At 59.0% G+C, this 13,392-nt stretch overlaps 1 protein-coding gene across 1 annotated transcript; it reads left to right on the top strand.

Moving 5' to 3' along the window:
• Positions 1-750: 750 nt before the first annotated feature.
• Positions 751-9,770, top strand: LOC139250505 (ras-associating and dilute domain-containing protein-like; the record flags this gene model as incomplete). The annotated part of the gene is made up of 4 exons (XM_070872881.1): positions 751-858; positions 3,436-3,744; positions 8,067-8,302; positions 9,448-9,770. Coding segments are annotated over exons 1-4 (921 nt in total), but the record flags the coding sequence as incomplete, so codon positions are not given.
• Between the last annotated feature and the right edge of the window lie 3,622 nt (positions 9,771-13,392).

Here is a 13,392-nt window from a genome sequence, read left to right as displayed (position 1 = left end):
CTCTCTGTCGCTTTCTCTCTCTCTCTCTCTCTCTCACTCTCATTCTCTCTGTCTGAACACCGTGGATCTATATTCGAACAATGTTAGGGTGACTAATGTTTGAAGGTCTGGTGAAGGGAGGATAACAGAATCACAGAATGGTTACAACACAAAGGAACTCATTCGGCCCAATGAGCTGGTGCCGACTCTCCGCCCTTTCTCCATAGCCCCGCAACTTGTTTTCCTATTTATCCAACTCCCTTTTGAAAGCTGCAATTGAGTCTGCCTCCACCTCCCTCTCAGGCCGTGCATTCCAGATCCTAACCACTCGCTGCGGAAAAAAGTTTTCTGCATGTTGCCTTTGGTTCTGCCAATCACCTTAAATCTGTGTCCTCTGGTTCCCGACCCTTCCACCAATGGGAACAATTTCTCTCGATCTACTCTGTCCAGACCCCTCATGATTTTGAACCCCTCGATCAAATCTCCTCTCAACCTTCTCTGCTCCAAGATTAGGGCGGATACTAAGTTTCAGGATAATCACTGAAGGAGCTGGGATGACGTAAAGATGTGCGGGTGTGAGGCCAACGATTGCTGACCCTGGCACTTAGCACTTTAGGATATGAACGTTGGCTAGTTTTTAAACAAACAGCAGCGCAGGAGGGTCGTGTAAATGATGTCCTGACGTCTTTAGTATGAGGTGGGAGTCAGACTTCACAAGAGTGTGGGTCAGCTCAAACACAGACTTCTATCCAGATTGACTCGCCTCTCTCAGCACACTGTGTTCCGGGTGTCGGAGTCACTGGCCTCCCGCCCGCCACTCAACGTTATGCTGCCTGGAACTGAAAGTACAACTTGGACAGCTCATCAATGGCTCATTGGGTAAATGCCCTGCCCTGTGTGTGTGTGGGGTCCGTGTGTGTGAGTGTGTGGGGGGGGGGGGGATGTGAGTGTGTGGGGGGGGGGGGGGTGTGAGTGTGTGGGGGGGGGGGGTGAGTGTGTGGGGGGGGGGGGGTGTGAGTGTGTGGGGGGGGGGGGTGTGAGTGTGTGGGGGGGGGGGGTGTGAGTGTGTGGGGGGGGGGGTGTGAGTGTGTGGGGGGGGGGGAGTGTGAGTGTGTGGGGGGGGTGTGTGTGTGTGTGGGGGGGGTGTGTGTGTGTGCGGGGGGGGTGTGAGTGTGTGTGGGGGAGTGTGAGTGTGTGTGGGGGGGTGTGAGTGTGTGTGGGGGGGTGTGAGTGTGTGTGGGGGGCGGGGTGTGAGTGTGTGTGTGGGGGGCAGTGTGTGAGTGTGTGTGTGGGGCGGTGTGTGGGTGTGTGTGGGGGGGGGGGGTGTGTGTGGGGGGGGTGTGTGTGTGGGGGGGGTGTGTGAGTGTGTGTGTGTGTGTGTGGGGGTGTGTGTGTGTGGGGGTGTGTGTGTGTGGGGGTGTGTGTGGGGGGGGGGTGTGTGTGGGGGGGGGGGTGTGTGTGTGGGGGGGGTGTGTGTGTGGGGGGGGTGTGTGAGTGTGTGTGTGTGTGTGTGGGGGTGTGTGTGGGGGGGGGGTGTGTGTGGGGGGGGTGTGTGAGTGTGTGTGTGTGTGTGTGTGGGGGGGGTGTGTGTGTGTGGGGGGTGTGTGTGTGGGTGGGGGGTGTGTGTGTGGGGGGGGTGTGTGTGTGTGGGGGGGGTGTGTGTGTGTGGGGGGGGTGTGTGTGTGGGGGGGGTGTGTGTGTGGGGGGGGTGTGTGTGTGGGGGGCGGTGTGTGTGTGGGGGTGTGTGTGTGGGTGTGTGTGTGTGTGTGTGGGGGGGGTGTGTGTGTGTGTGGGGGGCGGTGTGTGTGTGTGTGTGGGGGTGTGTGTGTGTGGGGGTGTGTGTGTGTGTGGGGGGGGTGTGTGTGTGGGGGGGGTGTGTGTGTGGGGGGGGTGTGTGTGTGGGGGGGGGGTGTGTGTGTGGGGGGGGTGTGTGTGTGGGGGGCGGTGTGTGTGTGGGGGTGTGTGTGTGTGGGTGTGTGTGTGTGGGTGTGTGTGTGTGTGTGGGGGGGGGGGTGTGTGTGGGGGGCGGTGTGTGTGTGTGTGTGGGGGGCGGTGTGTGTGTGTGGGGGGCGGTGTGTGTGAGTGTGTGTATGTGGGGGGTGTGTGTGGGGGGGGTGTGTGTGTGTGGTGGGGGGGGGGTGTGTGTGTGTGTGGGGGTGTGTGTGTGGGGGTGTGTGTGTGTGTGGGGGGGGTGTGTGTGTGTGGGGGTGTGTGTGTGTGGGGGGGGTGTGTGTGTGTGAGGGGGTGGGGTGGATTGTGCATTGCCGAGGACAGGCTCGGTGTGAGCTGTGATTGTGCTGAGGACACTCTGGGCTCACGTTGAAGGTTGGCGCGGTGTCAGTGGGCACAGGGTGGGTGTGAGCTGGCAGCATGGGCACACCCCTCCCCGGCAGGACTGAGTGTGGGTGTGGGGGCCTCATTGCACAGGCTGCTGGGATAGTGAGTGGGTCGGTTACAGGCCTTTCCTGGATAGGTGTCTGTTTCTGAAGGTCCGTACGTGAGTGAGAGCACGGGGTGGCGTGGCGTTCTCTCCTCGAACGGCCTCTGGCGGGAGGCTGACTCTCGCGCTTTGCTGGGTCTGAAGTGCAGTCAGTACGGTGAATGTGGGAGTCCGACAACAATTTGAGGGAGTGCCGAGGACTGTGAGTGTGGGCTGATATTTACACAAAACAGATCCACGACTCATGGAGCGGTGAGGGGCATTTCAAACAGGCAGCGAGCACGTCGTTTGTGCCCGGGCCGGGGAGGAGAGAAGCTAACAGAGCGGCCATTCCGTGTCTATCAACCGAATGGGCGACAGCGCCCAGTCCCAGGCTGGGATGGTCAGTCATCGCTTCGCTCGCTCACTCACTCACTCACTCACTCACTCACCCACTCGCCTATCTCTCCCCTCCCTACACCGATGCTGCACGTGTACCACCGCCCCCGGGTGAGATCGGCTAACTGGACAGCGACCCAGCAATCGCCCGTCCCTCAGCACTCCCCCGTCCCTCAGCACTCCCCCGTCCCTCAGCAATCGCCCGTCCCTCAGCACTCCCCCGTCCCTCAGCACTCCCCCGTCCCTCAGCACTCCCCCGTCCCTCAGCACTCCCCCGTCCCTCAGCACTCCCCCGTCCCTCAGCACTCCCCCGTCCCTCAGCACTCCCCCGTCCCTCAGCACTCGCCCGTCCCTCAGCACTCCCCCGTCCCTCAGCAATCGCCCGTCCCTCAGCAATCGCCCGTCCCTCAGCAATCGCCCGTCCCTCAGCACTCCCCCGTCCCTCAGCACTCCCCCGTCCCTCAGCAATCCCCCGTCCCTCAGCACTCCCCCGTCCCTCAGCAATCGCCCGTCCCTCAGCACTCCCCCGTCCCTCAGCAATCGCCCGTCCCTCAGCAATCCCCCGTCCCTCAGCAAGGGTCCATCCAGCTGCTGGAACTGAGAGGGGCTGCGATAACCCAGACATTCTTTCTTCCCAGGTCCAATTTGTCGGACACCACCGCCAAATCGGGCGAGGCTTTCGGTGTGCGGCAGCCGGCTCGGAGCAAGATCAAGCGGCACAACCGGGGCCTGGGCACGGTGTTCCGCGGCCGCAGCTTCAAGGACCAGCGGGCGAGCGAGGAGGAGGGAGGAGACACAGACGACCCCACTGAGCTGTCCACACAGGTCACGGCCCCCGGCGTGCTCAAGATCTTCGGCGATGAGATCTGTGCGGGCGCTAACTACAAGAGCGTGCTGGCGACACCCTGCTCCAGCGCCCAGGAGCTGGTGAAGGAGGCGCTGGAGAGGTTGGTACTTCCGTTCCTTTCCATGGCTCGCTCAGTGTGTCAGCAGCAGACGGGCCTGGGGCAGGAGGATAAGGCGGGCACTAGGGAACGGCCACACCCCATTCACCTGAAAGACTTGCATTTCTATAGTGCCTTTCACTACCTCAGGATGTCCCAAAGTGCTTTACAGCCAATGAAGTGCTTTTGAAGTGTGGTTACTGTGGGAAACATGCAAGCTAATTCGCACACAGCAAGCTCCCACAAACAGCAATGTGATAATGACCGGATAATCTGTTTTAGTGGTGTTGGTTAAGGGATATATATTGGCCCCAGGACACTAGAGAGAACTCGCCTGCTCTTCTTCCAATAGTGTCGGTGAAATCTTTTTACGTCCATCTGAGGGAGCAGACGGGGCCTGCGTTTAACATCTCCGAATGTTTGAATCAGGCAGAGCTGCTGATTGGCTATCGTCCATTTTATGAGACCGCCAAAATCTCGATGCGACATGGGGCGGGGGGGATGTGATTCACCCCAGTGGCGAATATTCAGTCTGTTCGAGTTGCAGGGGGGGGGGGGGGTTGGAGGTGAGGAGCACTGACCTCAGCACGCTTGATGCAGCATGGTAAAAGACAGGCCCTGCTCCCAGCCACCACCAGGCCAGCACTGTGCTCACGGTAAACTCACCCTTCCTTTCATTCTGTGAGCGCAGGCTGACCGAGTCTCTCGGCCCTCACTGCCCTCGGCTCATTACACTCTCACAGGGCTGGAGACACCAGAGGTCCTGCCGATCGCAGCTCAGCCCTGCTTGGTGGAAACTGCGGCAAAAAAATAAAGACCGAACTCTGGGACTTGGGGCGTAGTGAGATGGGTCGGTGGTCTCCTCTGTCAGGGCTCGGCGAGTCACAGGGTCCTTGGCTGTTGCCACACGATGCAAGACTGCTCCTGCCACTAAACTCACTCTCAGCGAGGCCACGTAATCTTACACGGAGTTCATAGTGGGTTCAGAAAAGGCACATTGATGGGAAAGTGTAGCGAACATAACATAAGAAATAGGAACAGGAGTCGGCCATTCGGCCCCTCGAGCCTGCTCCGCCATTTAGTACGCACATGGCTGATCTGATCATGGACTCATCGCCACTTCCCCGCCTGCTCCCCATAACCCTTTATTCCCTTATCGCTCAAAAATCTGTCTATCTCCACCTTAAATATATTCAGTGACCCAGCCTCCACAGCTCTCTGGGGCAGAGAATTCCACAGATTTACAACCCTCTGAGAGAACCCTCTACAACGAGACCTGGGTGTCATGGTACATCAGTCATTGAAGGTTGGCATGCAGGTACAGCAGGCGGTTAAGAAAGCAAATGGCATGTTGGCCTTCATAGCGAGGGGATTGGAGTACAGGGGCAGGGAGGTGTTACTACAGTTGTACAGGGCCTTGGTGAGGCCACACCTGGAATATTGTGTACAGTTTTGGTCTCCTAACTTGAGTAAGGACATTCTTGCTATTGAGGGAGTGTAGCGAAGGTTCACCAGACTGATTCCCGGGATGGCGGGACTGACATATCAAGAAAGACTGGATCAACTGGGCTTGTATTCACTGGAGTTCAGAAGAATGAGAGGGGATCTCATAGAAACATTTAAAATTCTGACGGGTTTAGAGAGATTAGATGCAGGAAGAATGTTCCCAATGTTGGGGAAGTCCAGAACCAGGGGTCACAGTCTAAGGATAAGGGGTAAGCCATTTAGGACCAAGATGAGGAGAAACTTCTTCACCCAGAGAGTGGTGAACCTGTGGAATTCTCGACCCCAGAAAGTTGTTGAGGCCAATTCACTAAATATATTCAAAAATGAGTTAGATGTAGTCCTTACTACTAGGGGGATCAAGGGGTATGGCGCGAAAGCAGGAATGGGGTACTGAAGTTGCATGTTCAGCCATGAACTCATTGAATGGCGGTGCAGGTTCGAAGGGCCGAATGGCCTACTCCTGCACCTATTTTATGTTTCTATGTTTCTAGAAGAAATTCCTCCTCATCTCAGTTTTAAATGGGCGGCCCCTTATTCTGAGACTATACCCCCTAGTTTTAGTTTCCTCTATGAGTTGAAACATCCTCTCTGCATCCACCTTGTCGAGCTCCCTCATTATCTTATATGTTTTGATAAGATCACCTCTCATTCTTCTGAACTCCAATGTGTATATGCCCAACCTACTCAATCTATCTTCATAAGTCAACCCCCTCTTCTCCGGAATCAACCTAGTGAACCTTCTCTGAACAGCTTTCAATGCAAGTATATCCGTCCTTAAATACGGAGACCAAAACTGTACGCAGTACTCCAGGTGTGGCCTCAACAATAACATGTACAGGGCGCTGAGCACCTTGAGTCTCGTCGCCGAGAGCATGCAGAAAACAAGCGCAGGCAGCGGAAGGAGCGTGCGGCAAACCAGTCCCACCCTCTCTTTCCTTCAACCACTGTCTGTCCCACCTGTGACAGAGACTGTAATTCCCGTATTGGACTGTTCAGTCACCTAAGAACTCACGTTTGGAGTGGAAGCAAGTCTTCCTCGATTTTGAGGGACTGCCTGTGATGATGATGATGAACATGTACAGTTGTAGCAGGACTTCTCTGCTTTTATACTCTATCCCCTTGCAATAAAGGCCAACATTCCATTTGCCTTCCTGATCACTTGCTGTACCTACATACTAACGTTTTGTGTTTCATGCACAAGGACCCCCAGGTCCCTCTGTACTGCAGCACTTTGTAATTTTTCTCCATTTAAATTATTATTTGCTTTTCTATTTTTTCTGCCAAAGTGCATAACCTCACATTTTCCCACATTATACTCCATCTGCCAAATTTTTGCCCAATCACTTAGCCTGTCTATATCCCTTTGCAGATTTTTTGTGTCCTCCTCACAATTTGCTTTCCCATCCATCTTTGTATCATCAGCAAACTTGGCTACATTACACTCGGTCCCTTCATCCAAGTCATTAATATAGATTGTAAATAGTTGAGGCCCCAGCACCGATCCCTGCGGCACCCCACTAGTTATCGTTTGCCAACTGGAAAATGACCCATTTATCCCGACTCTCTGTTTTCTGTTAGTTAGCCAATCCTCTATCCATGCTAATATATTACCCATAACCCCATGAATTTTTATCTTGTGCAGTAACCTTTTATGTGGCACCTTATCGAATGCCTTCTGGAAATCTAAATACACCACATCCACTGGTTCCCCCTTATCCACCCTGCTTGTTACATCCTCAAAGAACTCCAGCAAATTTGTCAAACATGATTTCCCTTTCATAAAGCCATGCTGACTCTGCTTGATTGTATTATGATTTTCCAAATGTCCTGCTACTGTTTCCTCAATAATGGACTCCAGCATTTTCCCAACGACAGATGTTAGGCTAACTGGTCTATAGTTTCCTGCTTTCTGTCTGCCTCCTTTTTTAAATAGGGGCGTTAAATTTGCGATTTTCCAATCTGCTGGGACCTCCCCAGAATCCAGGGAGTTTTGGTAGATTACAACTAATGCATCCACTATCTCTGCAGCCACTTCTTTTAAGACCCTAGGATGCAGGCCATCAGGTCCAGGGGACTTGTCCGCCTTTAGTCCCATTATTTTGCCGAGTACTACTTCATTAGTGATAGTGATTGTTCTCCCTCCCTATAGCCCCTTGATTATCCACTATTGGGATGTTTTTAGTGTCTTCTACCGTGAAGACCAATACAAAATATTTGTTCAACGTCTCTGCCATTTCCCTGTTCCCCATTATTAATTCCCCAGTTTCATCCTCCAGGGGACCAACATTTACTTTAGCCACTCTTTTCCTTTTTATGAATCTGTAAAAACTCTTACTATCTGTTTTTATATTTTGTGCTAGTTTACTTTCATAATCTATCATCCCCCTCTCATTTTTTTAGTCGTTCTTTGCTAGCTTTTAAAAGTTTCCTGAACCTCTTGGCCACATTGTATGCCCTTGTTTTTAATTTAATACCATCCCTTATTTCCTTAGTTAGCCATGGATGGTTATCCCTTTTCTTACAGTCCTTCCTTCTCATTGGGATATTCTCAGAGGGAGCTTTACTCTGTATCAAACCCCATGCTGTACCAGTCTTGGGAGTGTTTGATGGGGCAGTGTAGAGGGAGCTTTACTCTGTATCTAACCCCCTGTACCTGCCCTGGGAGTGTTTGATGGGACAGTGTAGAGGGAGCTTTACTCTGTATCTAACCCCCTGTACCTGCTCTGGGAGTGTTTGATGGGACAGTGTAGCAGGAGCTTTACTCTGTATCTAACGCGAGTGGTGTGTTGATCAGATGGATTGTGTTCGATGTTCTCTAGATATTCCCTGGACAAGAGCTCTGGCAGTGACTATGTATTGTGCGATGTGATTGGGCGATCAGATGAGGACCACCAATGGAGGACAGAGTGTTTCCGGGTTGTGAGTGACAATGAGAAGCCCCTCATTCTGCAGTCACTCTGGAAACCGAAGGAGGGTTTCGCTCGGAGGTTCGAAATCCGGAGGAAGGTGGATGTGGACGAAATCGCGGCAAAAGAGAAAGACACAGTGACGGCAGGTAAAGGACCACTGACCGAGGGACAGGCGGGGGGAGAGAGGGACAGGCGGGGGGAGAGAGGGACAGGCGGGGGGGGGGGGGGAGAGAAGGACAGGTGGGGGGGGGGGAGAGAAGGACAGGTGGGGGGGGGGAGGGAGAGAGAGAGAGAGAGGGACAGGCGGGTGGGGGGGGGGGAGGGAGAGAGGGACGGGCGGGTGGGGAGGGAGAGAGAGAGGGACAGGCGGGGGGGGGGAAGAGAGGAGGACAGGTGGGGGAGAGAGGGACAGGAGGGGGGGGGGAGGGAGAGAGGGACAGGCGGGGGGAGAGAGAGAGGGACAGGCTGGTGGGGGGGGGGGAGAGAGGGACAGGCTGGTGGGGGGGGGGGAGAGGGACAGGCGGGTGCGGGGGGGGGGGGAGAGAGAGAGGGACAGGTGGGTGGGGGGGGAGGGAGCGAGAGAGGGACAGGCAGGTGGGGGGGAGGGAGAGAGAGAGGGACAGGCGGGTGGGGGGGGAGGGAGCGAGAGAGGGACAGGCAGGTGGGGGGGGAGGGAGAGAGAGAGGGACAGGCGGGTGGGGGGGGAGGGAGAGAGAGAGGGACAGGCGGGTGGGGGGGGAGGGAGAGAGGGACAGGCGGGAGGGGGGGGGAGAGAGGGACAGGCGGGTGGGGGGGGAGGGAGAGAGAGAGGGACAGGCGGGAGGGGGGTGGATAGAGGGACAGGCGGGAGGGGGGAGGGAGCGAGAGAGGGACAGGCGGGTGGGGGGGGAGGGAGAGAGAGAGGGACAGGCGGGTGGGGGGGGAGGGAGAGAGGGACAGGCGGGAGGGGGGGGGAGAGAGGGACAGGCGGGTGGGGGGGGAGGGAGAGAGAGAGGGACAGGCGGGAGGGGGGTGGATAGAGGGACAGGCGGGAGGGGGGAGGGAGCGAGAGAGGGACAGGCGGGTGGGGGGGGAGGGAGAGAGAGAGGGACAGGCGGGTGGGGGGGGAGGGAGAGAGAGAGGGGCAGGCGGGTGGGGGTGGGGGGAAGAGAGGGACAGGCGGGGGGGCGGAGAGAGAGGAGGAGGAGAGTGACACCGCTATGGCTGTGCTGTGTCACACTATGACACCTCTCCCCCAGCCGGACTTTGGTCCGGTGTGTTGCACAGCTGACACTCCTCATTGCCCATGCAGGGATCAATGCTCAGGCTCGCAGACTGCAAATGACCCGAGCACGGGCATCGTCGGCTCTGACAGACGAGGAGATCGAGACCAGCTTCGCTCTTTGGCGGAGTGTCAGTGAGCTGAATCTATCGATGAAGACCAGAGAAAGCAGACCAAGTATCCGGAGCGCTCGGATCGAAGCTCTGGACCCCGAGGAAGACAAAGATCGGCCATGTCTCAGCATCGAGAAAGAGGAGACTGAAAGCAGTGACGGCAGTTCCACCCAGTTCTCCATCCATCCACCCTTCGACTTCCCCTACTTCCTGTTACTCCAGGGTTACTGCTCCAGGCAGGTGAGAGCGAGTCTGCGAATGGTCACTCCTAACTTAGTCAAAGAAACTCCCTCCACTGCCTGTTACCTGCTCGCCCTGTCCCTCTCTCGCTCGCCCTGTCCCTCTCTCGCTCACCCTCTCTCTCTCTCTCGCTCACCCTCTCTCTCTCTCTCGCTCACCCTGTCTCTCTCTCTCGCTCGCCCTGTCCCTCTCTCGCTCGCCCTGTCCCTCTCTCGCTCGCCCTGTCCCTCTCTCGCTCGCCCTGTCTCTCTCTCGCTCACCCTCTCTCTCTCTCTCGCTCACCCTGTCTCTCTCTCTCGCTCGCCCTGTCTCTCTCTCTCGCTCGCCCTGTCTCTCTCTCTCGCTCACCCTCTCTCTCTCGCTCGCCCTGTCTCTCTCTCTCGCTCGCCCTGTCTCTCTCTCTCGCTCGCCCTGTCTCTCTCTCTCGCTCACCCTGTTCCTCTCTCGCTCGCCCTGTCCCTCTCTCGCTCACCCTCTCTCTCTCACTCGCCCTGTCCCTCTCTCGCTCGCCCTGTCCTCTCTCTCGCTCGCCCTGTCCCTCTCTCGCTCGCCCTGTCCCTCTCTCGCTCGCCCTGTCCCTCTCTCTCGCTCGCCCTGTCCCTCTCTCTCGCTCGCCCTGTCCCTCTCTCGCTCGCCCTGTCCCTCTCTCGCTCGCCCTGTCCCTCTCTCGCTCGCCCTGTCCCTCTCTCGCTCGCCCTGTCCCTCTCTCGCTCGCCCTGTCCCTCTCTCGCTCGCCCTGTCCCTCTCCTCGCTCGCCCTGTCCCTCTCTCGCTCGCCCTGTCCCTCTCTCGCTCGCCCTGTCCCTCTCTCGCTCGCCCTGTCCCTCTCTCGCTCGCCCTGTCCCTCTCTCGCTCGCCCTGTCCTCTCTCGCTCGCCCTGTCCCTCTCTCGCTCGCCCTGTCCCTCTCTCGCTCGCCCTGTCCCTCTCTCGCTCGCCCTGTCCCTCTCTCGCTCGCCCTGTCCCTCTCTCGCTCGCCCTGTCCCTCTCTCGCTCGCCCTGTCCTCTCTCGCTCGCCCTGTCCCTCTCTCGCTCGCCCTGTCCCTCTCTCGCTCGCCCTGTCCCTCTCTCGCTCGCCCTGTCCCTCTCTCGCTCGCCCTGTCCCTCTCTCGCTCGCCCTGTCTCTCTCTCTCGCTCGCCCTGTCTCTCTCTCGCTCGCCCTGTCTCTCTCTCGCTCGCCCTGTCTCTCTCTCGCTCGCCCTCTCTCTCTCTCGCTCGCCCTGTCCCTCTCTCGCTCGCCCTGTCCCTCTCTCGCTCGCCCTGCTCCTCTCTCGCTCGCCCTGTCCCTCTCTCGCTCGCCCTGTCTCTCTCTCTCGCTCGCCCTGTCTCTCTCTCTCGCTCGCCCTGTCCCTCTCTCGCTTCTCTCTCTTCTCGCTCGCCCTGTCTCTCTCGCTCGCCTGTCTCTCTTCTCGCTCGCCCTGTCTCTCTCTCGCTCACCCTGTCTCTCTCTCGCTCGCCCTGTCTCTCTCTCGCTCGCCCTGTCCCCTCTCGCTCGCCCTGTCCCTCTCTCGCTCGCCCTGTCCCTCTCTCGCTCGCCCTGTCCCTCTCTCGCTCGCCCTGTCCCTCTCTCGCTCGCCCTGTCCCTCTCTCGCTCGCCCTGTCCCTCTCTCGCTCGCCCTGTCTCTCTCTCGCTCGCCCTGTCCCTCTCTCGCTCGCCCTGTCCCTCTCTCGCTCGCCCTGTCTCTCTCTCGCTCGCCCTGTCTCTCTCTCGCTCGCCCTGTCCCTCTCTCGCTCGCCCTGTCCCTCTCTCGCTCGCCCTGTCTCTCTCTCGCTCGCCCTGTCCCTCTCTCGCTCGCCCTGTCCCTCTCTCGCTCTCCCTCTCCCCCTCTCGCTCGCTCCCTCTCCCTCTCGCTCGCTCCCTCTCCTCGCTCTCTCCCCCTCTCGCTCGCTCGCTCTCTCTCCCCCTCTCGCTCGCTCGCTCTCTCTCCCCCTCTCGCTCGCTCGCTCTCTCTCCCCCTCTCGCTCGCTCGCTCTCCCCCTCTCGCTCGCTCGCTCTCCCCTCTCGCTCGCTCTCTCTCCTCCCCTCTCGCTCGCTCTCTCCTCCCCTCTCGCTCGCTCTCTCTCCCCCTCTCGCTCGCTCTCTCTCCCCTCTCGCTCGCTCTCTCTCCCCCTCTCGCTCGCTCTCTCTCCCCCTCTCGCTCGCTCTCTCTCCCCTCTCGCTCGCTCTCTCTCCCCCTCTCGCTCGCTCTCTCTCCCCCTCTCGCTCGCTCTCTCTCCCCCTCTCGCTCGCTCTCTCTCCCCTCTCGCTCGCTCTCTCTCCCCCTCTCGCTCGCTCTCTCTCCCCTCTCGCTCGCTCTCTCTCCCCCTCTCGCTCGCTCTCTCTCCCCCTCTCGCTCGCTCTCTCTCCCCTCTCGCTCGCTCTCTCTCCCCTCTCGCTCGCTCTCTCTCCCCCTCTCGCTCGCTCTCTCTCCCCCTCTCGCTCGCTCTCTCTCCCCCTCTCGCTCGCTCTCTCTCTCCCCTCTCGCTCGCTCTCTCTCTCCCCTCTCGCTCGCTCTCTCTCCCTCTCGCTCGCTCTCTCTCCCCCTCTCGCTCGCTCTCTCTCCCCCTCTCGCTCGCTCTCTCTCCCCCCCTCTCGCTCGCTCTCTCTCCCCCTCTCGCTCGCTCTCTCTCCCCCTCTCGCTCGCTCTCTCTCCCCCTCTCGCTCGCTCTCTCTCCCCCTCTCGCTCGCTCTCTCTCCCCCTCTCGCTCGCTCTCTCTCCCCCTCTCGCTCGCTCTCTCTCCCCCTCTCGCTCGCTCTCTCTCCCCCTCTCGCTCGCTCTCTCTCCCCTCTCGCTCGCTCTCTCTCCCCCTCTCGCTCGCTCTCTCTCCCCCTCTCGCTCGCTCTCTCTCCCCCTCTCGCTCGCTCTCTCTCCCCCTCTCGCTCGCTCTCTCTCCCCCTCTCGCTCGCTCTCTCTCTCCCCTCTCGCTCGCTCTCTCTCCCCCTCTCGCTCGCTCTCTCTCCCCCTCTCGCTCGCTCGCTCTCTCTCCCCCTCTCGCTCGCTCTCTCTCCCCTCTCGCTCGCTCTCTCTCCCCCTCTCGCTCGCTCTCTCTCCCCTCTCGCTCGCTCTCTCTCCCCCTCTCGCTCGCTCTCTCTCCCCTCTCGCTCGCTCTCTTCTCTCCCCCTCTCGCTCGCTCTCTCTCCCCCTCTCGCTCGCTCTCTCTCCCCCTCTCGCTCGCTCTCTCCCCCTCTCGCTCGCTCGCTCTCTCCCCTCTCGCTCGCTCTCTCCCCCTCTCGCTCGCTCTCTCTCCCCCCCTCTCGCTCGCTCGCTCTCTCCCCCTCTCGCTCGCTCTCTCTCCCCCTCTCGCTCGCTCGTCTCTCCCCCTCTCGCTCGCGCTCTCCCCCTCTCGCTCGCTCGCTCTCTCCCCCTCTCGCTCGCTCGCTCTCTCCCCCTCTCGCTCGCTCGCTCTTCCCCCTCTCGCTCGCTCGCTCTCTCCCCTCTCGCTCGCTCGCTCTCTCCCCCTCTCGCTCGCTCGCTCTCTCCCCCTCTCGCTCGCTCGCTCTCTCCCCCTCTCGCTCGCTCTCTCCACCTCTCGCTCGCTCTCTCCCCTCTCGCTCGCTCTCTCCCCCTCTCGCTCGCTCTCTCCCCCTCTCGCTCGCTCTCTCCCCCTCTCGCTCGCTCTCTCCCCCTCTCGCTCGCTCTCTCCC

This window comes from Pristiophorus japonicus, unplaced genomic scaffold (assembly GCF_044704955.1).
Source record: "Pristiophorus japonicus isolate sPriJap1 unplaced genomic scaffold, sPriJap1.hap1 HAP1_SCAFFOLD_3824, whole genome shotgun sequence".
Taxonomy (NCBI): domain Eukaryota; kingdom Metazoa; phylum Chordata; class Chondrichthyes; family Pristiophoridae; genus Pristiophorus; species Pristiophorus japonicus.
This window is presented reverse-complemented; position numbering and strand designations above follow the sequence as displayed.